This window comes from Aquarana catesbeiana, linkage group LG09, assembly GCF_042186555.1.
Source record: "Aquarana catesbeiana isolate 2022-GZ linkage group LG09, ASM4218655v1, whole genome shotgun sequence".
NCBI lineage: Eukaryota > Metazoa > Chordata > Amphibia > Anura > Ranidae > Aquarana > Aquarana catesbeiana.
Window position 1 is genome coordinate 53,835,337 of NC_133332.1, and position 26,482 is coordinate 53,861,818.

Consider the following 26,482-nt stretch of genomic DNA (forward strand, 5'->3'; position numbering starts at 1 on the left):
AAGGATTTAAGCTTCAAAGCGGAGAGTGCCTTCAGCCCACATATATTTCAGGGTGAGTTAAAGCAGAACAAAAGACTAGCCTACAGTTCAGTGTGACTTAATGCTGAACAAAATACTAGCCTACACACACTTCAAAGGGGATGATCCTCCTGTTTTCTAGTGAGCACCACCCAAGTGCCAGCCAGGAACTTCAAAGATTTTCTTTTTTTAAAGGAGAAGAGAATTTGATAAACTTTCCTGAGCAGATGTTTTTTCAGGGAACGCTTATAAGCCAATATATTGAAGAGATTGCCAGAACAGGGAACTGCATCCAGAGAATGTGTGCAACAGCTTGTAAAGGAATTGTATAACCTACCAGCATGTCTTTGGAGTGTTGGAGGAAATGCACACAATAACTGGGAGAATATGCATACTCCATGCAGATAGTGCCCTGACTGGGATTTGAACTGTTAACGCCAGTGCTGTAAGGCAGAGGGGCTAACCATTAAAGAGGAAGTGGGGCCAAAGCTTATTTGGCCCTGCTTCGCCTGTGGGTCACAGGAGTGCACTTCTGCACTCCTGTGACCCGTATTCAGCTGACAGCGGGCTAAAGTCTGCTGTCGGCTGATGTCACTGAGCCAGTCCAGTCCAGGTGAGTATTTTTATTTTATGTTTTTTTAAGTACCGTGCTGCCTGGATTAGCCTGGTGTTCTCCCGAACAGCATTTAAAAAACTTAACTGGTAATTGACAATGGGAAACCTGAACCTGGGACGAAGCACACAACCACCTTGATGAAGTTAACTTCACACGAGAAGCTCCCCTTCACATTAGAAGTTCCCCCATCACCTCAGAGCCCCCTTCACATCAGAAGTTCTTCATCACCTCAATGCCATCCCTTCACATCAGAAGTTCTTCATCACCTCAATGCCATCCCTTCACATCAGAGGTTCCTCCATCACCTCAATGCCATCCTTTTACATCAGAGGTTCTTCCATCACCTCAATGCCATCCCTTCACATCAGAGGTTCCTCCATCACCTCAATGCCATCCCTTCACATCAAAAGTTCTTCCATCACCTCAATGCCATCCCTTCACATCAGAGCTTCCTCCATCACCTCCATGTTATCCCTTTCACATCAGAAGTTTCTCCATCACCTCCATGTTATACCTTCACATCAGAGTCCCGCCTTCCTGTCATAGGACATCCTATACTGTACATTAGGGACCCCCATTGCCACAAGCTCCCCCATCATAGTCAGAGGCCCCTCTATACATGAGAGCTCTCCCATCACAGCAGAGTTCCCCCCATCACCACAATGTCCCCTTCCATCACAGTCCTCCCATCCATCTCTGGTCCGGTGCAAACTGGGTCTCGTGCTCGTGGCATCCCTGGTTGAGAAACACTGCTCCGGGAAATGTAAGACTGCCAAAGATGATATTTAATATCTTTGTGGAAATGTAGTCATCTTTTCGCCTGAGCTAGTCCTTTACTGTCAGAGCCATGCTGGTCACTTGTACTGTTGTATGATTCTTTATGGTTTTTCTTCCTATTTTTTTTTTTTTTTTTTTATGTTGTCACTTTGTAAGTGGCCTATTTGTAATATGTTTACATTTTTTTATAAAATTAATAAAAAAAAAAAAAAGAGATGATATCCAAAGTCCTATTAAGGTTGGACATTTTAAGCCAGTAGACTTCGCTCAACCAGCATCGTCGCTTTCTTCCGTTCACAGAACGATATCTCGCGTTTGCGTACGACGATTAGGACTAAAACGGATTATACTGCAAACCGATACAAATCAGTTTATTCCTTGAAGAGACGGAGTGATACAGTTTTCATACAATAGAGTAGAAACCTGGAGCTAAAGAATGAGATTAAATTTCCATGCGTTAACTAATTCAGACACGAGATAACATAGTCCCTGCGAAGGAGGGGTTTGTACAACATGCTACACAATCTGTCCTTCTGCCCCCCTATGGTGACTGTGGGAAAGTGGGATGAGTCAGACACATAAAGTACAGAGCTGAGTATTGTCACTGCAGAGCTGTGTGTGAGAGAGACAGAGGAGGAACTCAACTCAATCAGGTAAGATGAAGCTTTGTACATGTGTGTGAATGCCTGTCATCTGTGTGCTTCTATGTGTCCTTTGTGTTTTCATGTCTGCCAACAGCAAATACAGGAGCATGTTAAATATTTCCTAGAAAGTGGCATGAAAGTTCTGCAAAGTTGTGCATGCTTTTATTAGATTAGATAGAACAGTGTAAGTCCGTCTGCCAGTACATATGCTATTATGGCATGTCTTGATCTGTTCCTGTAACTGCTTATCAATGACCTTTTCAGGGTGGGGGGGACATAGTTGCCTGCTCAGACTTGTACATTTTTAAATTTGTCCCTGTAAATGCTTATGCGAAATGTCCCTGGTATTTCAGTTTGGCTAATTGCAAAGTGTCGTTTGCAAACCAGATACATGAGACCCCCCTCCACCGTAGAGTCCACTCATCCACCCCCCATCCACCGCAGAGTCCCCCCCCCCATCTACCACAAAGTCCCCCCCATCTACCGCAAAGTCCCCCCCTCCACCGTAGAGTCCACTCATCCACCGCAGAGTCCCCCCCCATCTACCACAAAGTCCACCCATCCACCGCAAAGTCCCCCCTTCCACCGTAGAGTCCACTCATCCACCGCAGAGCCCCCCCCCCATCTACCACAAAGTCCCCCCCATCCACCGCAAAGTCCCCCCCTCCACCGTAGAGTCCACTCATCCACCCCCCATCCACCGCAGAGTCCCCCCCCATCTACCACAAAGTCCCCCCCCATCCACCGCAAAGTCCCCCCCTCCACCGTAGAGTCCACTCATCCACCCCCCATCCACCGCAGAGTCCCCCCCATCTACCACAAAGTCCCCCCTATCCACCGCAAAGTCCTCCCATCCATCTCTGATCCAGGGCAAACTGGGTCTCGTGTTCATGGCACCACGGGGGAACCCAAATGGCAACCCAAGGCGTCTTACCATTTTGCATAATGCAAATGATATTATTTTATTATTATTATTATTATTATTATTATACACAATTTATATAGCGCCAACAGTTTACGCAGCGCTTTACAATGTAGAGGGGGGACAGCACAATTACAGTACAGTTCAATACAGAAGGGACAGAAGGGCCCTGCTCAATGAGCTTACATTCTAAAGGGAGGGGGAGGTGGTACAAAAGGTAATACCCTGTTTCCCCGAAAATAAGACCTAGCGTGATTGTCGGTGAGGGCTGCAATATAAGCCCTACCCTGAAAAGAAGACCTACAAGGACTTTAACTAGGGCTTATTTGGGGGGTAGGGCTTATATTACAGCCATCACTGACAATCACGCTAGGTCTTATTTTCGGGGAAACAGGGTAGATGCGGGGAATGATTTGATGGGGATGGCTTGGGGACAGTTGTTAGGTGGGTGTGGGATAGGCTTCCCTGAATAAGTGAGTTTTCAGGGATCTCCTAAAGGTGGACAGGTTAGGGGCTGATCGGATATACCGGGGCAGGGAGTTCCAGAGGATGGGAGAGGCTCTGGACAAGTCCTGAAGGTGAGCATGAGAGGAGGTAACAAGGGGGGGTAAAGAGCAGGAGGTCCTGGGAGGAGCGGAGGGGGCGATTTGGGCGATATCTGCAGATGAGGTTGGTGATGTAGCTGGGGGCGATGTTATAGATGTCCTTGTATGTTATGGTTAGCATTTTGAATTTTATACAGTGGTGTAGGGGAAGCCAGTGAAGGGATTGGCAGAGAGGGGCAGCAGTCACAGATCGATTAGTGAGGTGTATTAGTTTAGCAGCAGCATTCATAATAGACTGAAGGGGGGATAGCCTGCATAAGAGTAGGCCATTAAGGAGAGAGTTGCAGTATCTAGTATCCAGATTACCATTTTGCATAATGCTAACAATGATTTCCAGATTACCATTTTGCTCAATAAATAAATTAAAAGAAATGTATAAATGCTAAAAAAATGTATGCATGGGTACCTGGCATAAATTATTGGGGCCGTAGAAATGCATAATAATAATATTTATAATATTATAATATTTCACGTGAGTTTTGCCAACCGGAATGACCCTGGGAAGAATAATTTGAAAGCATTCGGATCTATGAGGAAGGAGGTGCATTTAGCATCTTGACATCCATAGAGTAGAGTAGTGGGGGGGAGTAAACAAGTGGTTTTAGGCTCGGTTCACACTGATGCGGTGCAAACTGATGCGATTTCACATTGTGATTTTGTGTTTTGGCAGGTGTGAATTTAATGCGATTTTCTGAGGGGACTGGGATTAGCTGGAGATTAAATTTGCACAGGACCCTTTTTTTTTTTAACCAGATTAAAATCGCACCGCATGGATGTGAACGGCCTTCATAGAAACCAATGTGTTTTCAGATGACATGCAAAACTATGAATTGCGGATCGCATCAGATTTGCATCAGTGTGAACCAGGCCTGAGGCTCAGGTTAACGTATGTGAATTGGAATGCATTTTGAACCACATCCGATTTGCATGACGTGAACCGAACCGCCTTTCGATGGAGCCAATTCACATATACCCGGGCCGGCTGCAGTCCGTTTTTTAAAAAGAGTCCTGTACAATTTTTTAGTCCGGTTCAGGTGCGATTTCAAGTAAAAAATGACCCCCGACATCATCTCGGCAATCATCTGGGACACGTCACAGGTCCCAGATTAATTCCCGGGCAGTCACAGTATGCAGCGTGGCTCGCGCATGCGCAGTGCGCGCTCGGCTGTGAAGCCACAGCCCGGCGTCCACAGTGACAATGCCGGCGCCGCAGCAAGGAGGGAGAGAGGAGCGGGGCTTCGTACGCCCGCATCGCTGGACCCTGGGACAGGTAAGTGTCCGATTATTAAAAGTCAGCAGCTACACTCTTTGTAGCTGCTGACTTTTATATGGGTGGAACTCCGCTTTAATATAGAAGCTTCCAATGACTCCTCCCATGACTCAAGCCTCGTACACACCACTAGTTTTTGGGTTGAACAAAAAAAAAAGAAACTTGACAGCTCAGGTCGGAGCCGCTGTACTAACAATCTGATGTTAGTACAGAGATCTCCCCTGCTGAGCTATTGTGTTCTGACAGGGGGAACCATCTAGTCATCTCTCTCAGCCATTGGTTGAGAGTGCTGAGTTGATACCGGCCGAACGGCTGCCGTACACATGGGCCGAATGTCGGCCAGTTTCTATTGAACCGGCCAATGCGGCCTGACATTCGGCCCATGTGTACTAGACTTGAGGGCCAGTTCATACCACATGACATCCAGTGTGTTTTTCTGCATCAAAAACGCTTGGAAAGTTGGTTATATGAATTCCAATGGCATAGTTCACACCAGTGCAGTCAGTTCCAGGATAAAAAAAAAGTAGAACATTCTGCAATTTTCCTGCACTGGATTGTACTGGAACGCAATAAAACGCATCAAAAACGCACAGGGATGCACTGGAAGCATCAAAAATGTACTGGACCCCAGTACAGTGAGGGGGAAAAAAAAAAAGAAAAAACATCTGGAATGTATCCGGAAACGCTTTAAAAAACGCGTTAAAAATGTGCATGCGAAAAAGAATCCGGAACAGATTTGGAGTGCGTTTTTGCGATGTGAACATTCCTGCACCCGTTTAGAATTTCTGATATTGGGTATTATGCTAACATTCACTTTGAAACTTTGATGTGATTAGCAGACAGATTAGGTTGTAGAACGTTTACAGTGGACAACAATAAGTGACAGCCTGCAATATCCTTCAATGGAAAGACGAGGGGGGGGGGGGGGCGGGTCTTTAAAGAAACCATATAGGCTGATGTCTAGGGTGACAGGTTTTGGGGGAAGGGGCAGACCTCTGTTTGTTCCACCATGTGCACACATGATCGAGCATTAGAAGAGGAGTTTTAGCCGGTTTTTATTCAACAACGTTCACACTTGGGTGGGAAAGGCATCTAAGAATGTGCTTCTCTGCACTGCCTACTGGAAGGGGGAGGGTACAGTAATAACTGGACAAGGTTTTCACAATTCTCCAGTTACGTGTGGCATCGATGGATCGAAAATCAGCTTTCAGACCATAGCATATAAGTCAGGAGGATTGTCGGTCTATATAGGGATCTTCATGTGTGATTAATGACATATAAAGGTCACATGTTCTATTCAGTATCTATAATTACCAATAATTCTCCCCCCTTCTCTAAATCTCAGTACATCTCGCTAATAACTTACTATTGAATAACTTACTCATTTCCCAACTAGTACTAGTAAAAAGCAAGCGCTTGTTGCAGTCAAATCACGATAAAAATGGAGTATAACTCGCCACTTAAAACTGAGTAAACTACATGCTAATTTACCAAACAAGCGTGATTTGGCCAAAATCCGCAGTACTGTATAGTCCTAATTCATCAACCATCAGAAAATCGTCTGGACACCCACAATCGCTCGGTTCACACTGCCGCAACTTGGGATCTGACTTGTGAGACCCCCCAAGTCGCATGATATGTCACATTTTATGTTAGGCTCCTTTCACATGGGAGACGAGAGATCCTCCGCTGATCCTCCGCTGATCCTCCGCTGATCCTCTGCTGAGCAGGCGGGTGACAGGTCTGTGTTCATTCCGCTATGCAGAGCTGACACAGGCACAGTCCTGCCCTCCTCTATGGGGCAATCACATGGAAACGGACCGCCAGTCCGTTTCCATACGATCTGATCCACCGGACGGATGGGGAATAGGACCACCATCTGTCTGTTTTTTGGAGGACAGAATGGGATCGGAAAAGGGGGGCGGGTGTCAGCGGACACCAGTGACAAAGTTTTTTTCACCTTAATGCATAGGATGAAAGGTGAAAAAACACAAGGGTTTACAACCCCTTTAAGTCACAAGGAAAAGTCGCACTGCAAGTCGTGCGACTTTTAGGTCGCAGCAGTGTAAACCACGCACACTAGTGTTTTTTTTTTTTTATACTCACTTTTGTGCCAGCTTGTAGTAGCATTTTTGAAGCGTTGGGGATTTCTTAGTGATTTTACAGTACACAAAGAAAAAAAGCTGTTATGAACGTTTTAGGAGCATTTAGCGTTTTTTTTTTTTTCTGCCAGACAAACCACTCCCAAAAACCCTACAAAACCAATTTTTTTGATTTTTTTTTTTTTTTTTTTTCTACTCCTAGACGCTGAAGCTTGAAAAATGCTCCCAGCGTAAAATAATGTGCATGGACCCACAGGATAACACTATTTGCTTCTAGGAGCAGAAAAAAATGCTCATAACAGCTTCTAGAACAGGGATATGCAATTAGAGGACCTCCAGCTGTTGCAAAACTACAAGTCCCATCATGCCTCTGTCTCTGGGTGTCATGGTTGTGGCTGTCAGAGTCTTGCTTTGCCTCATGGGACTTGTAGTTCTGCAACAGCAGTACCGCTAATTGCATATCCCTGTTCTAGAAGCTTAAAAAAAAAAAAAAACGCTAGTTTTTTTTCTGCCTGTAAACACCCCTTCATGTTGACCTATGGTGTCCATGCACACATAGGCGCTTTTAGGCATTGTGGACAGAAAAAAAAAACATCACTTGCTTGTTCAGCAGAAACAGCGCCTGGCAAATGTGCCTAAATGCTAGGCTTGTTTAGAACTTGAGCGTTCATTAATTTCATTAGCCAGAATAAATGAATATTCTGGCCAATGGAATGAATGAACACCAGACGCTTGATGCGCCTAAATGCTTTTGCAAAACGTGTTTTTTAGGTGCAAAAACATTGGTGTAACTGTTTACCTAAACCACTTCCTCTTAGATTTCAAAAACTGACTCCTTTCTAACCGCCAGCAAGTGTCTCAGTTTCCAAAGTCAGAGGAGGGGAAGAATTTGTGCATCCACTGACACCAGGGAATCGTATGAATTTTGCCCACCTTCATCATAGCCGTCTGGTCCTGGGCACAATATGCAGGCCACACAGTAAGTGCCTTGGGGCCATGGTCAGGTTGTAAGTTGAGCATCCCTAAAAGAATGTTTTTGTTCCAAAAACTTTCACACGGTCAGAGACAAAAGTTGAAATAATTTTTATTTCCACTTAGGCCTCATCTACACTGCCAGGGCTGGTGCAATGATTTTTGACACCCTAGGCAAAACCTAATTTTGCAGCCCCCCCCCCATTGGCTCCACCCCCTTTGCCCTGCTTATGTATACCCCACCTTTTCAACGAAGCGCCCCTGCAGCCTCACCAGCGCCCATCAAATGCAGCCTCACCAGCGCCCCATCAAATGCAGCCTCACCAGCGCCCCATCAAATGCAGCCTCACCAGCGCCCCATCAAATGCAGCCTCACCAGCGCCCCATCAAATGCAGCCTCACCAGCGCCCCTCAAAGAATGTTTGCTTGCTTCCATTCATTCAGTAGTCAGGACACAGACACAGTCCTCCTCTGCCGCTGCGCCTCTGACACTATGTGCGAGCGGTGGCTGCCTGCTGATGCTGAGATTTAGTTACTTGCTGCAGAGAGAAGAGAGTAGGAACACCAGTGGCCGGGTGCCCTAGGCAGCGGTGCGCCTTAGGCGGCTGCCTAGTTAGCCTAGTGGTAGCACCGGTCCTGTACACACTGCTGCTGGTAAACGGACATTTAGGAGCAGTTGGGCGTTTTTTTTTCAGCTGCTCCTGAACTCTCGTCTATGTTATCTTATCTGTACATGTACACAGAGTCGTTTATAGTCGTTTCTAGGCAGTTGAGTTTATAAGCATTTTTTGAAAAGCAAAAAAAAGCGTTCAGGACGGATGTTCAGAGGCATTTGAAACGCCAAACGCCTGTAACAGCTTGTAAACGTGGTGACTCGCGTTTAGCCGCATTTCATTTACAGGCTTTTTACTATTTGAGAAAAAAAAGTGGCATGTAAACGCGGAAAAACTGACGTTTTAAACCTTGGTTACTGTCTGTCAAGTGTCAAGGAGAGGTTGTAAAATGTCCCGTGTACATTAAGCCTAAGGCCCCATGCACACTGGACATTCTATTAACGTTATAAAAACGCCAGTAGCTTTTCAGTGAGTTCTTCGATGTTTTTCAACGTTCTTGCAATAGTGTTGGCGTTTTTTCAATGGATCAAAAAAACGTTAAATGCTGGTGAGCCGCGTTTTTGAGCATTTATCAGCGTTTTTTTTTTTTTTTTTTTACATTAGAGCATTTTTACAGCTGAAAAACTCCTCTCAGAACCCACTAGGTTTTTTTTTTTGTTTTTTTTTTCTAGCCTAAAAAACGCTCCAGCCAAAAACAGTTGCTAACAGCCTATGTGTGCATGGACACATAGAATAACATGCTGGAGAGTTTAATGACTGTAGAAAAAAAAAAATGTCAAGCCAAAAACAGCTGCTGTAAAAACATCCAGTGTGCATGAGGCCTAAATGTTATCTAATGTCCATAGGCATGACCTTCATCTACTTTGGGCTTAAACTGCTAGAAAAAAAAAATTGCCATATTGTATCTATAGCCAAAAACCTAAAACAAAAATATTTTTTGACTGGCCATACACTGTGATGTTTGTTGGAAAGCCAACCAGCTTAGCCTCCCCATGCTTTGCTTGATAATTGCAGAGAATGTGGTATTTGGCATCAATGATCCTTTAGGTGGGGTGTTGGTTGAATAGAGTCATACACGTTCCCAGTGTGCTGGAAATGATTTGGAGACCAACCCTTGGTAATTCTCTTCTTTTTTTTTCTTCATATTTATAACAATGTAAAAGCAGATAAATATCTGAATTCCAAAAATTTAACCGCATATGACATGTTCCTAGAAAAGGTACAGTAAGACTTTGGATTGCGAGCATAATTCGTTCCAAAAACATGCTGGTAATCCAAAGCACTTGTATATCGAAGCAAATTTCCCCATAAGAAATAATGGAAACTCAGATGATTCGTTCCGCAACCATTTATTCATAGGTCCTTCAGTTTATAGTCCATATAAAAAGATTATAGCAACGTGACCAGGTTGTGTAACCATAAAATGTCCATTTACAAATGGCAGCCTCCACAAGGGGATTAGAAGCAAAATCCAGCAGGAGCTACAGAGTATAAAAGAGAAGAGAGGCGCCTCTAAGTGTAGCAATATGTTGTTAAATGTTGTACCTTCATTAAATGTAACCATATTGCTACACTTAGAGGCACCTCTCTTCTCTTTTATGCTCAGTTGTGACATGACGCTACTTGTATATCAAGACATTGCTTGTATATCAAGTCAAAATTTATTTAAAAATTTTGCTTGTCTTGCAAAACGCTCTCAAACCAAGTTACTCTCAAACCCCTTTCACACTGAGGCATTTTTCTAGGCGCTACAGCGCTAAAAATAGCGCCTGAAAAAAGCCTCGGATGCAAAGCCAGTGTGAAAGCCTGAGTGCTTTCACACTGGGGCGCTGCACTGGCAGGGCATCAGAAAAAGTCCTGCCAGCATCTTCTTTGCAGAGGTGGAGGAGCAGTGAATACATCGCTCCTCCACCGCTCCTCCCCATTGAAAACAATGGGGCAGCGCTGCTATACCGCCGGCAAAGTGCCGCTGCAGCGGCGTTTTGCGGGCGGATTTAACCCCTTTTCGGCCGCTAGCGGGGGGGTTAAAACCGCCCAGCTATCGGGCGAATAGCGCCGGTAAAGCGGCGCTAAAATAGCGCCGCTTTACCACTGACGCGTTCAGTGTGAAAGGGGTCTCAAACCAAGGTTTTACTGTACCTCAAAAGAGAACATACATTAGTTCTGGATTAGCAAACAACATTAACCCTCCGTGATTCTCTTTTTCACTATTAAGCTTGCCAAAGATTATGCAATTTTTTTTTTTCTTCCTTTTCCTTTTAACCATGGTTTGAAGGAAATAAAAATGTTTGATTACCCCATCAACACAGTCAGTGGTGATGGGGAAACCCTTCCCGCTGCGCTATTGTATTCTGGGGAGGCCTTCCTGCCGTCAGAATACAATGGTCACTGGTGGTGGCTATAGCTGCCTGCAGTGATCCCACCAAATAGAATCAATACGGACAGCCTGGGTTGTGCTGAAGTCGATTGATAAATTGACTTTAGTACAATCAACCGGCCCATAGATGGATAGAAATTCAGCCCGTCCCTGCTGAACCAGCTGAATTTCGATTTGTCTATGGCTGGCTTGTTGTATATGCTGAGCAGTGCCATTATTTGTAGTCCCCGTCATCAGAACACCGTAGTGCAGCAGAAGGAGGTCCCTGCATCCACATTGCTTGATGCAGGAATCTAAGTTGTTTTTTTTTTGCCTTTTTTTTTTTCCATTAAACCCACTGGTTGAACAAAAAATACTCCTTCTATATACCCAGGTTTAGACTGTGTATTCTATATTAATTTAGGCATATTGCATTTAGTTTATTAAGTGAAAAATGTGAGTTTAGCATCACTTAAAATTAGGGTTGCCGATACCGAGTATTTGCACAAGTATTGGTACTCGTGCAGATGCACCGATACCTGAAACTGATACTTTCAGGCTCGGTTCTTTGAGCTGTCAGTGGGTCTCCCCTGTTGACAGCTGAAGTGTTAAATAAGTCTGGTAATTGGAGTTGTCAAAAAAAAAAAAAAAAAAAAGCAGCCGGTGTTCTGCCGAGAAAGTTCTGCTCGGCGGATAAGGACCCCCCTCTACTGCGCAGCGCTGCACCTGCGCAGTAGGATCTGGCGGAAATAGCCAAAGATGAATAGGGGAAAATCAGCTGTACACGGCGCCTGTAAGAGGGCCCCTCGCGGGCTCGCTTCGCTCGCCACACTTCGCTCGCCACGCTTCGGGCACGGCCTCGCTTCGCTCGGCTCTTTTTTTATTCTCCCTCTAAGTCCACTTGGATGGTGGGGAAGGAACCTGGACCTAGGGCGCAGGCGCCGTGTACAGCTGATTGTAGATTTTGTGCTTCGGCTATCTCCCGCGGCTGATAGTAGTTCGTACTGCGCGGGCGCTGCGCCTGCGCAGTACAGGGGGGGAACTTATCCGCCGAGGGAACTTTCTCGGCAAGACACCGGCAATGTTTATTACCAACATTGCTCAGCCCTGAAACAGTAAATAAAAAGAAACATTGTTTCTTTTTGTATATTTCTGTTTCTTCATCTGCAGATCAAAGGAATGAACAAATGATCCTCTGTTTTAAACCCTTAATAACCCTTAATTTACTCTAATCAGCCTTAATTAACTCCCTAATCTCCTCCATTAAATTATTATTTTCCTGCTTTTTTTTTCTTTTGTTCACATCTATTTTATAAACGATAAACAATTAAAACTTTTTTTTGTTTGCTTTGTTAGTGAATATTTTTACACATATATATTAACATATATTTACACATTTCACATCGAAAAAGCGCTGAATTAAAAAAAAAAAAATTTTAATTTGTAAATAACTTTTCAATGCTTTGTACCATTGCTGACAGCTGAAGTTAAAACAAAACGGTTGTGGTAGGTATCGGTAATTGGTATCGGCGAGTACTAAAAAAAAAAAAAAAAGTATCAGTACTTGTACTCATTGTAAAAAAAAAAAAAAAGAAAATAGTATCGGTGCATCCCTACTTTAAATGTTTATAATTCTTTACTTACACCTACTTTATTCAAGTCTGCAGATGACCCTTTCCGGGGTCTCCTTGTTTTGCTATTGATTTGTTCATGATGAAGCCCACGCATTTCTCACGTAAACATATAGAAGCTGTGTCCCTACCTTCGCTACATAAAAGCCACCGCAGAAATTCCTTTAGCAGGTTGTTGTTTTTCGAGTCAACAACTTGCAAGAGCTTGGATCTCGTGACTTAATGTCTGGGCTGTGGTTGGAATCGGGAAGTGCTATGCAACCACTTATTAACACCCATTTACTGCTTCATTTTAATGCATTTAAAGCAACCATCCCTGTTTTATTTGTCAGCAGCTGAGTAGGATCAAAAGGACATGTGTCATCTAGACTGTGCTGTGTGGTGTAGATAATGTGCATGGCCTTTTCATTGTGCACAGTGGTGGAAGCAAAGCAGGAAGACATGTACTATCGATAACCGCACAATGTAAGCTAATGCTGGTCATGGATGTTCACATCTTAAAGTGGTTGTAAACCTCTGACACAAAAGATGAACAAAGCACTGTCTTTTCTGTCTGCTGCTTCGTTCCTCTGTTATTAGCATGATCGCTTCTGACACCAAGAAAACAAAGGCGACAGGGGAGGGACCTCCAGCACACAGCCTGTTATTGACAGCCTCAGCTCTGTTCTGTGTGCTGTTTGTAGGGGTTGTGTCCCTTCCCTCCAATCAGCTTTCTAAGTTCCCCTCACTGAGCTCTGCAGTGTGTAACTTCAGCTGCCTGCCCCCTGGTTCCTGACGGCTCAGACTTTAAAAGAGAAGTATGTTGGTTTTTTTCTTTAGAGTTATACTTACCTGGGTTGATACAGCATCGGTTCCGATGCTGCATCTGTCCCCCGGTGCCTCTAGCACCGAGAACCGAGCGATCGAACACCGCCGATCACTCGGTTCTCACAGCTCCGTGAGCAGAGAGCTGGTGACTGCCAGTCACCGCTCTCTGCTCCCTCCTCGCTCACTGGAGCGCTGGGCTGTGGAGGGGGCAGGAGCGGCTGGCTCAGCCTCTTAGCGGCTTGCTGAGAGGCTGGGACGGGTGTTGGTCTGGGGATCTGGCAGATCCTGCCTCCATGGTCATGATGATGCGGTGACTGGACTGACAGCTGTGACGTCAGAAGAGAGCGAACTTCACTGGATTATGTATTGTGGTTTTTTTGCATTGAAATTCAAAAAAGTTTTTTTGCTATGCAAAACCCATCAATTTATTCTCTAGCTGCTTCCCGACCACCGGCCGTCAATTGACGGCCAGGCGGCGCAGCTCTCGTTGCGGGCGGACGTCATATGACGTCCTCGCTTTCCTAGGCCACCAGGGGGCGCGCGCGCGCCGCCGCCGGCGATCGCGCGCGCCCGCCGTGTCACTAGGCACCCGGTGCGCGTGCCCGGCGGCCGCGATGTCCGCCGGGCACCCGCGATTACCGGTAACACAGCAGGACCATGAATCTGTGTGTGTAAACACACAGATCCACGGCCTTGTCAGAGGAGAGGAGACCGATGATGTGTTCCCAGTACAGCGGAACACCGATCGGTCTCCTCCCCTAGTGAGTCCCCGCCCCCTACAGTTAGAATCACTCCCTAGCAACACAGTTAACCCCTCGATCACCACCTAGTGTTAACCCCTTCACTGCCTGTCACATTTATACAGTAATCAATGCATTTTTATAGCACGAATCGCTGTATAAATGTGAATGGTCCCAAATATGTGTCAAAAGTGTCCGATGTGTCCGCCGCAATATCGCAGTCACGATAAAAATCGCAGATCGCCGCCATTACCAGTAAAAAAAATTAAAAAAAAATAAAAATGTTATAAAACTATCCCCTATTTTGTAGACGCTATAACTTTTGCGCAAACCAATCTATATATGCTTATTGCGATTTTTTTTTTTTTTACCAAAAATATGTACAAGAATACATATCGGCCTAAACTGAGAAAAAATTTGTTTTAAAGAAAAAAAAATTGGATATTTATTATCGCAAAAGGTCAAAATTATTGTGTTTTTTTTTAAACTTGTCACTCTTCTTTTGTTTATAGCGCAAAAAATAAAAAACGCAGAGGTGATCAAATACCACTAAAAGAAAGCTCTATTTGTGGGGAAAAAACAATAACAATATCATTTGGGTACAGTGTTGTATGACCGCGCAATTGTCATTCAAAGTGCGACAGTGCTGAAAGCTGAAAAATGGCTTAGGCAGGAAGGGGGCGAAAATGCCCAGTATTGAGGTGGTTAAGGCCCCTGCTCTAAAAACAAATATATCATGCTTGGGAGTTCTAAAATTTTATAGCAAAAAATACAGATTTTTTTTCTTGTAAACAAAAAGTGCCAGAAAAGGCCTGGGGGTCAAGTGGTTACAGTATAACTAAAGACAGTATTTTTTATTTTTTGTGGTGAGGCATTAGAAGAACTATCAGTTTTTTTTTTTTTTGTTTTTCTTTTCTTTTTTTGTCTGTTCCCCCATTGTGGAGATTCACCCTCTCTGTTTTTCTTATCTATCATTCTTATTGACCGTGAAAGTGCAGGAAAATTTGGGGTTGTCACCAGAACAGGAATAGTAATGGGGACAGTAGTTCTGGTGATGACCAGGGATTCCCTCACTCTTGTGTTTCCTTAGATTGTACTTTAAGATCCCTATCCTCATGGTAAAGCTTTGTGAATAGAACCTATTGTCTTTCTTTTTATGCAGCAGTCAGTTAAAGCTGATAATTGGTTGCTATGGGTTACATTACAACAATTCTATTTTTTTTCTAAAACAAGGACCAATTGGTACTTGAATAATTGGAAAAAAATAGGACCTGTGTACCGGAATGTGTCCCATCCTCCCCAAATTCCCAGATGATGAAGATAGAATGGGGTTTTCTACTTGGCTAAACACTCATTATTACTATCTATTTCTTTTGTTGTGTCCTCTATTCTGTCCATCACCAAACACATTCCATCAAGCAATTTGACTTCTGAATTGTCCTTGCAAAAAAAAACCCAGCACCCACACTTCCGTTTACAATGACACAATGCAACTGTGTATAGACCTAGTTTGAAAGTACTGGACAGAGAGGGAACTAGTGGTTTTCAAAAGGTCATTAAAGTAGAAGTCCACCCTAACACTAAAATTCCTGCATCTCCAGACATCCACGATCTAACACTAACCTATCTAGCCCTGTAAAGAAGAAATCAGTATACATACTTTTTTTGAAGCCGATCCGATCCGGTCTCCAATGGCAGGAGCTCTGCAGAGGACACAGCCGACAACGACTGTGAAATGAATGGGGAGTGACATCACCCATACACTTACTATGGGGCTTTCGTTGTTGGCTGTGTCCTCTGCACCCGAAACCAAGCCGCCGCTGACAGCTCAGCGTAGGATCAGGTCAGATCGGCTTCAGAAAAAGTATGTCTACTGATTTCTTCTTTATAGGGCTAGATAGGTTAGTGTTCTGCCGCGTACACACGAGCGGACTTTACGGCAGACTTTGCTCGGCGGACTTTTCAACGGACTTTACGACGGACTTTCTGAATGAACGGACTTGCCTACACACAATCCACCAAAGTCCGTCGAATTCGTACGTGATGACGTACGACCGGACTAAAACAAGGAAGTTCATAGCCAGTAGCCAATAGCTGCCCTAGCGTGGCTTTATGTCCGTCGAACTAGCATACAGACGAGCGGACTTTTCGACCGGACTCGATTTCGACGGATTAATTTAAAACATGTTTCAAATCTAAGTCCGTCCAACTTTTGAGAAAACAAAGTCCTCTGGAGCCCACACACGATCAAATTGTCCGACCAAATCCCGTCCGCCGGGCAAAGTCTGCCGTAAAGTCCGCTCGTGTGTACGCGGCATTAGATCGTGGATGTCTGTAGATCCAGGGATTTTAGTGTTGGGTGGACTTTTATGATACCTCAGCTACTAGCAACTTTCACATACAGTGGAAAGGGTATTGTGGGTTGATTTTCTGATTTCAAGGAGGATATTTTCTTATATACTTACAGCTGGCTATACATATGGCCATAGACGACAATATATTTTAACCAATAAGGCCACGTGGCCACTGGGCAATTAGCCCCTGTGCGCCCAGATATACTTATACTTATGTGGGCATACATCTCTGAATGCACAGGGTCCTAAATGTGAGTTACGCTTAGCATGGCGTCCAACCGCAACATATTTCAGCTTGATTTGTGCCTCCAGTGCACACAAAAATGCAGGGATTGGATGCAAAGGGCCTTAATGCTTGGTGTGCATGTGGCCCAACAACAATATTATTATTATTATTATTATTATTATTTTATTTTATTTAAACATTTTTAATAAGCACAAACATACAGGCACAGTCGGTCCTGACTGTAGCTGCGGCAGGGATTCACACAAACATGGCCACCAACCTGGAAGTGTACGCAGTAAGCCAAGCAGTGGTTCTGCCTGAATGAGCTTCCTAAATGGTTCTAAATCTGGGTTACAGCCAGGATCCGCAGCCAGGCTGGCCTTAGACGGGGTTTTAAGAAAAGTATGGCCAAAGCTTTTTTGGTCGTCTTTTCTGGGTCACAAGAGTGCACTACCTTTTGCTCTCCTGTGACCCAGAATTAGCCAAAAAGCAGGCTAAAACCCACTGTCAGAGCTCTTAGAGAGCTCTGACAGTGGAGGTATCTCGCTGTCAAAATACAATGGCACAGTGGGGTGGATTACTCCATCCACCTTGCTTGTGGGGATGGAGGAATCCATTAATTTTTTTTTCGATCAGCCCTTGTGAAAAAAGACGAGTCATCTATGGCCAGCCTTAGACCTCATTCACACCTTAACATAGTGGGAACATGCACTTCTTTTGTATTTTTTTTACGCTTTAGGCTGGATGCGAATTGCCCACATCCAATTTGCATGTCAGAAGATTGTGACCGGCTCTGTGGAGCAGGATCACACATGGCCAGAGCGAAATTGCACGGTAGTCTTGTGCACCTTCTGGTCCGTTTCAGGTCCAAATTTAGCCAAACATTCGGGCTGCAATCAGACCTGAAATGCTGCTGTGAGCCTCTCCGTGCTGCAGTGTGAACTCAGCCTAAACGCGTGTCACGCCTAGGGCAGCCCATTCACTTGAATGGGCTGCCCTACACGTGACAAATGCCCCAAGGTAGCTCCTTTTTGGTCATGGAGTCTTGGGCGTTTTTTCAGTGCACGTTTTGTCACATTTGGAGGGTGACGACTGTGTGGCAAAATACACATTTGTTACCTGCGCTTGGGGTGCCATTAACAATGAATTGCACAGCAAGCTCAACCCGCGGTTTGTGGTACAAAACGCATGGCAAAATGCACAATTTTGTGTGTTTTGTGGTGCGTTTAGCAAACGTGCAGATGTGAATGCAGCCTTGTAGATTTTCAGAAGGAAGATGTTCTACTTTGCCATAAATCCTGGCTGACTTCACAGAATGGCTGCCCTTTGAGTGCGGATGACGGGTTCCTAGAACAGATTGTCCTGTTTGGGGGACGTGTTCATATTCTATCATAATGAAGTCTCCCGTACCTGATAGACATTGAGCTGCTTCTCCCAGTGATCATACAAGTGCTGATATTTGTGTGCTGGCTCTGGACATGGCAACCAATAATGGCGGAGGAAATTAGGTACTTCAGAAGGTTTATGCTCAGGTTGGAAAACTCCAGATCATTTAGGGCTCCATGAAACAGAGAGTCATTTGTGTACTTAACTCTTCTCCCTACCAAAGAAAGCAATAAAGCCATTGTGTAGAGGCTGCAAGGAATTATGAACGAGGGGGGGCTGGCAGTGTTATTTTCACAATGGGCTCCTTTTAGTGTTTGCTTGTGAAATTGCTTAAAACCCTTATCACAGGTGTTGCGGAATCTCTGTAAACAAGAAAGAAGTCTGTTTTTCTGAACATGTGAAACCCCTTATCTAGAAACCAACCCCTATAGACTTGTATAGCCAATACAGCTCTACATAGAAACCAATCCGCTTCTAAAATGTATTGTCAAAGCTTAAAGTGACTGTAAAGGCCTTTTTTTTTTTTTTTTTAAATAACAAATATATCATACTTACCTCCACTGTGCAGCTCGTTTTGCACAAAGTGGCCCCAAACCTGCTCTTCTGGGGTCCCACGGCGGCCCTCGCGGCTCCTCCCCACATCTGATAACCCCCTCGAAGAAGCGTTTCCCAGAGGGGTTACCTTGCGGGCACACTCCCGAGTCCAGCATTTGCGTCTAATAGACACAGAATTCTGGACTCGGCCCCGGCACACGCGTCATTGGATTTGATTGACAGTAGCAGGAAAAAAAATGGCTGCGCTGCTATCAATCTATCCAATCAAGAGCCGGGAGCCCATGGAGAAAGACAGCGCATCCCCGCTGACTGAATGAAGAGGTTCAGGTAAGTAAAACGGGGGGGGGGGGAACTAGGGGTCCGGTGACTGCCAGGTGTTTTTTCACCTTAATGCATAGGATACATCAAGGTGAAAAAACGCGTACCTTTACAACCCCTTTAATTAAACAAGCTGAAGTTTGAAGCTGATTGTTTACTATGTGGAGCCATACCATATGGTTGATGTGCACACAGGAGCAAAGCTGTGCTCACCTTGGTCTCTTTGCAGCAAAGAGAGAAGTTCTGGGTATTCAGCCTGTGAAAATTCAGCTCTCGCTCTTTATCTCCAGCTCGCATTGGGAATTTTAGTCCAATTGTCCATTAAAGCGGTTGTATACCCGCAATTTTTTTTTTTTTTTAACCCTGTAAAGCAGAAGGCATAATGAGCTAGTATGCACCGCATACTAGCTCATTATGAAATACTTACCTTAGAACGAGGCGTCCGTATCTTACCTGGTCTACGCCGAGGGAGCTGTCATGTTGCCTCGGCGTGTCTTCCGGGTATCACGGTTCCAGCGCTGTGAGTGGCTGGAGCCGCGATGTCATCATGCGCGGGAGATTTCTTACTCGGCAAGGTCCGGCAGCTGCCGGGCTTCAGCCGAGAATCCCCTGTGCGCATGCGCCGCTGCAGTCAGCGGGGCATAGCAAGGGGAATATCTCCTAAACCATAAAGGTTTAGGAGATATTTTTTTTACCTACAGGTAAGCCTTATTATAGGCTTACCTGTAGGTAAAAGTAAAAAAAAAAAGACTATACAACCGCTTTAACTGGCATAGTAAAGTTTCTTTCCCAAACTTCATCTCCTATGATTCAATGCTGCCAACCATCAATCCTCTTGAACTCTTTCTACTTGTCAGCTCCCCCTGGTGGACGGAGACAAGGTAGTGTGAATCCATTCATCCATTGGAAGCACAGAGAGCACTTCAGCACAGTGTCCTAAATCACTCTCCGCCTCAGTTTGTTCTGTGTGCATATAGTTATAAAGTATCGGATGCTGTTGCACTAGAATGGCAAACTACTCCACATCTATCCAGCCACTCTTGTTGATCAGTGTGTGCAATGCTTTCTGCTGCTCCAAACCACAATACTGATCTGCTCTTTAGAAATTTCCTGTGCAATAAAGGGTCCTTGGAAGGCTCAAGAGAATGCATTCTTACTGCGTTTATGTGGGATGTGGTGCTGAAAAATGCAGACTTGTTGCAGATTTTCCCACTGCTCTGCACCACAGCTGACCACTGCTTTCAAGTATGAATAGGGCATATAGAAAAGCCTTGTTTTCTGTGTGTCCTTGCAAAGAGCTGCCTCTACAAATAAGGCCATTCTGGGTGAAATGCGTCGGCATGGCATGGCCAACGGGCGGAGACTGTAGCTGAAGCTTTGCTTTCTCTTTGAGACTCAGTTGATACATATAGGGTGCGTCCTGGCCCCGCAGGGCATGCTCCTTGAGGGACTACACCTGGTACAGAGAGAGAGCGCCAGTAGGATGGTATGCAGGAGGCCTTGAGCAGCACCATATCTATCGAGTATGGCTACAGCTGCATTTTTCAACTGCAGAAAAACACAGCTGTCTGCACTAGTGTGAACAAGCCCTAAGGAGTTGGTCACTCCAGGCGGTGGAGCAGCATTAAGTAACACAAGTAAAAAAAGAAACCAAGAGAAAAGGCACCACTTAAGTAAAGCTGTATAATTTTAATAAACAAGATGCATTAAAACACTCACATGGAGGTATCTTTGTAATGATATAGTGAAGTCCAGTGAAACCTCAGTCTCTTGTACTAGCTGGCAACATCAGAAGATTCCTATGGGGCCTTGTGGAGCTGAGCCGGTGTCCTGTTCATCAGGTATCTTCCATCACCCCACCTTATGCTGCGTTCCAGCCCACTTCCTATGCCTGCTGACTGCGCTCCAGACCTCGCTTTGGTTCCCGCCCGAAAGACGGAAGATACCTGATGAACAGGACACCGGCTCAGCTCCACACGGCCCCATAGGAATCTTCTGATGTTACCAGCTAGTACAAGAGACTGACGTTTCACTGGACTTCACTACACCGTTACAAAGATACCTCCATGTGGGTGTTTTAATGCATCTTGTTTATTAAAATTATACAGCTTTACTTAAGTGGCGCCTTTTCTCTTTGTTTTTTTTTTTTTACATGTTTTGGCGTTTGCTTCAACTCCATTTGCAAGGCTGCCCTGAGCACCAAAGACTGCTATCTCATACCAGAGCAATACAGCTCAAAGGACTCTTGTTATGGACTTACTTTTACTTTGTATGCCAAAGTTTTTGCGCCACTAGCCCCCCCTGTATGTTTAAGTAACACAAGGACACTGAGAAAACAATTGTTTTCTATGTGCTCCGCTTACACTAGACAAGTTCATTGGTGTGTGTTGAGGAAGAACATAGACCTGCTATGGAACAAGCCTATCTTTATAATCTGTGATGAAAATATGAAATTGATTGGTGCTCAAAGTTATGGATATTTCAAGGGAAAAACATGTCAGCTCACAAGTTTGAAACATTACCAAAAGATGGCAACTGTAACGTTAAATTAGCCATATACCTCACATGCTTTTTAAACATGGAGGCACTAGCCAACATCGGAATGGTGGTTTTCACAAATTATAATTTTTTGTACAGTACATATATGCTCGCACTACCCCAGCAATATTGGGATTATGGGAAGGCCTGGAAAAAAATTGTTTTTTCGTTTCCTCCTCTCGGTAACATCTAGAGTTTGGAAACATTTCCAAAGTGCAATTTCCGCAGAGAGCAAAGCTGCACATTGCAAATATTTTGAAAAGAAATCTTCTTTTCCACATGCTACAAGGATGACAAAACACATCCTGGCATGGCAGAGGTGCCCTAAAGACATTAAAAGTAGTTTTAATGAGGAGTAGCTTTTCCCTCCTCATTTCAGAAACCCTTTCTGCTATGTCTGGATCATCACCAAGTATTTCTTCACCAGCAGCCTCTTCAAGTAAGGAACTGCTGAAAAACAATTCAAGTTGTAAAACTATTCCACTCGTTCTTTTTAATATTTATGCAAATTTACATTTTTTTTTTTTTTCTCATGGCTTCAATATCTATGGGAAGTTTACATCTCTATCCAGCATGCATGTTCATGGTATGAACACGGATGGGCAGGCAACCCCTAGCTTCACAATTTCTGGTATCTAAAACAATCTATAATTAGTCAACTATTCCCAAGAGCTTGTTCATTTGCTGGAATCTACAAAGACCATTATTCTTTTTTTGAACTTGCTGAATCAGGCAACTATCATCTTAGATCTAAAAGTATCACGTTTACATAAACGTTTGGGTGTTTTATATATTGTAAATTCATTGGAAGCAGTCAGTAACAGATCAAGCTGATGGACTCTGTGGTTCATATTCTGGACCTGAAGCCTTACATAGATTATATCCTAGGAAATCTTTATCTTGGCAAAGTCTGTTTTGATAGATTTTGTTATAAAGTTGTACATGTTTCACCAATATAATGTGATCTTCCTCTATAGATTCTGTAGACTCTAGACTTGTAGCCTTCTGTAGAGTCAACATCTGTCGTGTTGTGTGTCTGTGTTGTGTAAAAATGGCAACTTAATGCACAAAAGTAATTCATGATTAAAAGAGACAGTTCTGATTTTATTTACTGTTATTTGCCAGGAGCGCAACTGAAGCTGCTTTGTATCCATGTCTAACGAGACAAATTGCACTTTCCCAAAAGACTATGAAGCCATCCTCTTTCCCATCATCTATGGCAGCGTTTTCGTGGTGGGATTGTTGGGAAACCTGACGGCGATCGGAGTTATTGTCCAGTTGATTAAAAAGAAAAACATCTTGGGTGTCTATCTGGCCAATCTTTGTGTGTCAGACCTGCTATACATCTTCACCCTCCCCGCCTGGATAGTCTACACTGCCAAAGAGGACTGGGTCTTCGGAACTCTAAGCTGTAAAATTGTGGGCTTTTTCTTTCACTCCAACCTTTACACTACTATTGCCTTTCTCAGCTGTATAGCCACAGATCGTTTTATTGCTACAGTTTTCCCGTTACGCTCACGGACCATTCGGAGCATGAGAAAAGCTTTGGTGACCTGTGTTGTGGTTTGGTTGATCATCCTTGGCTCTCACTCCTATTTCTTGGGCAGAAATGACCTGTTTACCTCCATCCAAAATGTAAAGTTGTGCTATGAGAAGTACCCCATGGAGCAGTGGATGGCTCATCTCAACTATTTCCGTATCTTTGTGGTTTTTCTCATCCCATTGGTCCTTCTGGTCTTTTCTTACTGTTCCATCATCATGGTGATACAGCGTACCTCTACCTTGGAGGCAGAGCAAAAAAGGAGGGTGACTGGCCTTCTTCTTTGCCTGATCACCATCTTTATCATCTGCTACCTCCCCTACCACGTGGTTCTTTTCATCCGCTCATACGTGAGTGACTACAAATATGGCAACTGTGAGATCGAGGAACAAGTTCGTCCAGCATACAGGGTCTCATTTACCCTCACCAGTGTCAGCAGTGCCTTAGACCCTTTTATTAATATATTTGTTAGTGATGGAGTAAAGCGAGACCTTATGATGGAACTACGAGCTATCTATTTTTGTTTGCTTTCCAGAGGTAAAAGAGAAAAAAGCAAAGCGGGGCGTCTTAATTTTGAGTGCAATGATGCCCCAAAGAACAATGGACTTCTTTGCACACACCAAACTAAAGTACAGACACGGTTATAGATGAGGCAGGAGAAAACTACAGTTTGGATCTACAAAAAGATCTTTTGACATAGAAACTTGAAAATGTGACGTCCTAGTTGCCTGGCCAACTTTGTCTCTTTTTAATGGAGTAAGCTAGCTGCTGGTTTAGTTTTCATGTCAATAAATTTGGTTTTAATCCTAATCGACTGAAGATGCTGACCACATGTAAAGGCAACTTCAGATGCTGCTTATTCTTAAGGAAAAATAAACGAAAGAACTGTGTAGATAATAAATACAGTATTAGAATGGTTTCATGGTGTTATAGGACAGTTGGACCCCACCAGAGAACACATACTGCACTAAAGGCCAAGTGTGATATGTTTTATTTTTCATAGTAGCTAGTTAATATTGATTTATGTGTCTTTTTTTTTTTTCTTTAAGGGCACTCCCTTGCACTAGTCATTGGCAATGAGCACATTTCAGAATACAATGCAGTATTATAGAGATTGCCACACTTCTCACATCTCTTTCATAATGTAAATGGATGGGGCACCAAATATTGTATGGTCTGTACAGTAACCTGGGACTATAATTGCATATTAGGATCTGATTGGTCTTGCATATCTGATCCAGAGGTGTTGATTTAATGTATCTCTACCCAACAATGCTATTCGGTCTACAGCGTATTTCTACCCAACCATCCTGATATGGTCTACAAGGTATCTTTACCCAACGACACCCGGAACCATTCATAGTTATATAGTTACATAGTAGGTGAGGTTGAAAAAAGACACAAGTCCATCAAGTCCAACCTATGTGTGTGATTATATGTCAGTATTACATTGTATATCCCTGTATGTTGTGGTTGTTCAGGTGCTTATCTAATAGTTTCTTACTTGTCCACGTCTTTAAACATTCTTTGACTTTCCTACTTCAGTTTGCTCCATTTGAGAGTAGCCATGTGAATGTTTTATTGACGTCCATTAGCTGGCTACTTTTGATGCGCAGAGTAGCACTGCAGGGAATCAAGTCATTAATGTTATCTCGGGCAATAGTATAGGAGCACAAATGACCATAATTTTACTTTTTTTCAGTCCTTTTTTTTTTTTTTTTCTTTGGGTAGTGATCGTTTAATATTTTAACATTTTGAAGGTCTTTTCACAATTCAAGGTAAAATAAACCTATTTGGTCCAAAGCAAGGTCTTGGTTAACAATACAGCTGAAGTGAAGGCACCTTATGGTTCCTGCAAGTAGCTATGTTTAGTCTGTAAATGAATTTGAGTCCCCCTGGATTTCATGGATTTTGCACCCTAGCTATGCAGCAGTCTAGATTCAGAGCCTCTAGTGGCCACTGGAGGTGTAGTGCCAGGATGTGTGTGGCTTTTAATGCTTACTAGGACAGAAGTCAAGGCTTTGTATATAGCTTGGGACTGAAATCTAGTAAACTTTACATGGGAACCAAAAAGTTTTAAAGAAAAACATGGGCACTTGGTAAGTACTTCAAGAGTATTGTTAGCTTAGACAATGTTTAGAAGCTGGCATGTCCTCTTTAAACTTCACCTGTGCTAGTGGAGTGAATGACATGTTACGAAAAAGGATAGGAAAGATGAACCCTGAATGTTTGTCCATTCAGATAATTTGTAGTCAAATAAGAAAATGATTCCATGTCTGTAAAACCTGTCCAGGATTCCGTGGGATATGCCCCAAATGAATACGGCTCTAAACACGGTTACCATTCAGTACAGTGTCCAACCACTACGTATTTTAGCCTGATTTTACCAGGGACAGCAGACACCTGAAGACACTAGGATTTGACACAGATGGACCAACCTGCCCATGTGAACAAGGTCTTAGACCTAGCTACTGGACTGCTGTTAGTAGAGTATATACATAACAGTGTGACTGTTTTCTTGTGTCAGTTGGCTGGACCCTTTCATTTTAGTTTTATGTAAGTGTAGATAAATTTACAAACCAATTCAAAATTTAGATAGCACACCAGCCTTGGCTACCGCAAATGTATGCCACAGTACAAAATATAAATACCTTACCTCAGTCCAGTACCCCCTTCCTGCCACCCACCTCCCAAGTGGTACTGGATTGAGGTATGGTATCTATATTTTGTTGTGTGGAATATATTTGCAGAAGCCAAAGTTGGTGTCTTATCCAAATGTATTTTTTCTTTTGTAGCTTCGTTTGGTGACACCCACCACTACTATATACATTGGTGGGGAACCCGGGACCTTACTTTTGGCTTTTAGTACATGTGGCCAAATCTACACATACATAATACCAGTTAAAGTGCTAATGTACACAGGCTTTTGAGATCAGATAGTGATTTGTTTCTTCTTACAAGATAATTTGAATGCATAAAAATACATCTAAAACTAGCCCTTATAGTAGTGCTGGAGATTGTTGGATGTGCTGCTGCTACATGGCTGGTTTGATGAAGTGGGGATCCATTTGTCAGCTTGTATTTTAGATGCAGTGGTCCTTTTGTTATGTTCTCAGACTGTTGTAAAATGTATGTAATATGTATTATATAGTATGTTACAAATGCTGTATTGAGTATTATATTTATGTATATATGTATTGAGTATTATGTATTGATGTAGTAATAAAATTGCCATGCTTTTGTTTATTAAACCTGAGTCCATGAGTGCATTATTGGGTGTCCTATATATAAAATTGTCTTTTATGGTAGGGTGACCAGACATTCCTAATTTCCAGGGACAGTCCCCTATTTCAGGAGGGTGTCCCCAATTGTGTCCCTGTGAGCTGTTGGTAACCCTCATATCTCCTAGTGCCTTGCACTCTCACCAAATTATCGGTGTATGCTAGGGCTAAAACAACTAATCGACTTAATCGATTATGAAAATAGTTGTC

At 43.6% G+C, this 26,482-nt stretch overlaps 2 protein-coding genes across 2 annotated transcripts in view; both read left to right on the forward strand.

Moving 5' to 3' along the window:
- The window catches only part of LOC141107639 (G-protein coupled receptor 4-like), a 120,470-nt gene that overhangs the window by 67,464 nt on the left and 26,524 nt on the right, over positions 1–26,482 (forward strand). The gene's annotated exons all lie outside the window — the stretch shown is intronic.
- Positions 1,558–26,157, forward strand: LOC141107638 (G-protein coupled receptor 4-like). Its single transcript, XM_073598512.1, has 2 exons — positions 1,558–2,064; positions 22,577–26,157. The coding sequence occupies exon 2, from the start codon at positions 22,604–22,606 to the stop codon at positions 23,636–23,638; it is 1,035 nt and encodes a 344-aa protein (XP_073454613.1). The 5' UTR covers positions 1,558–2,064; positions 22,577–22,603; the 3' UTR covers positions 23,639–26,157.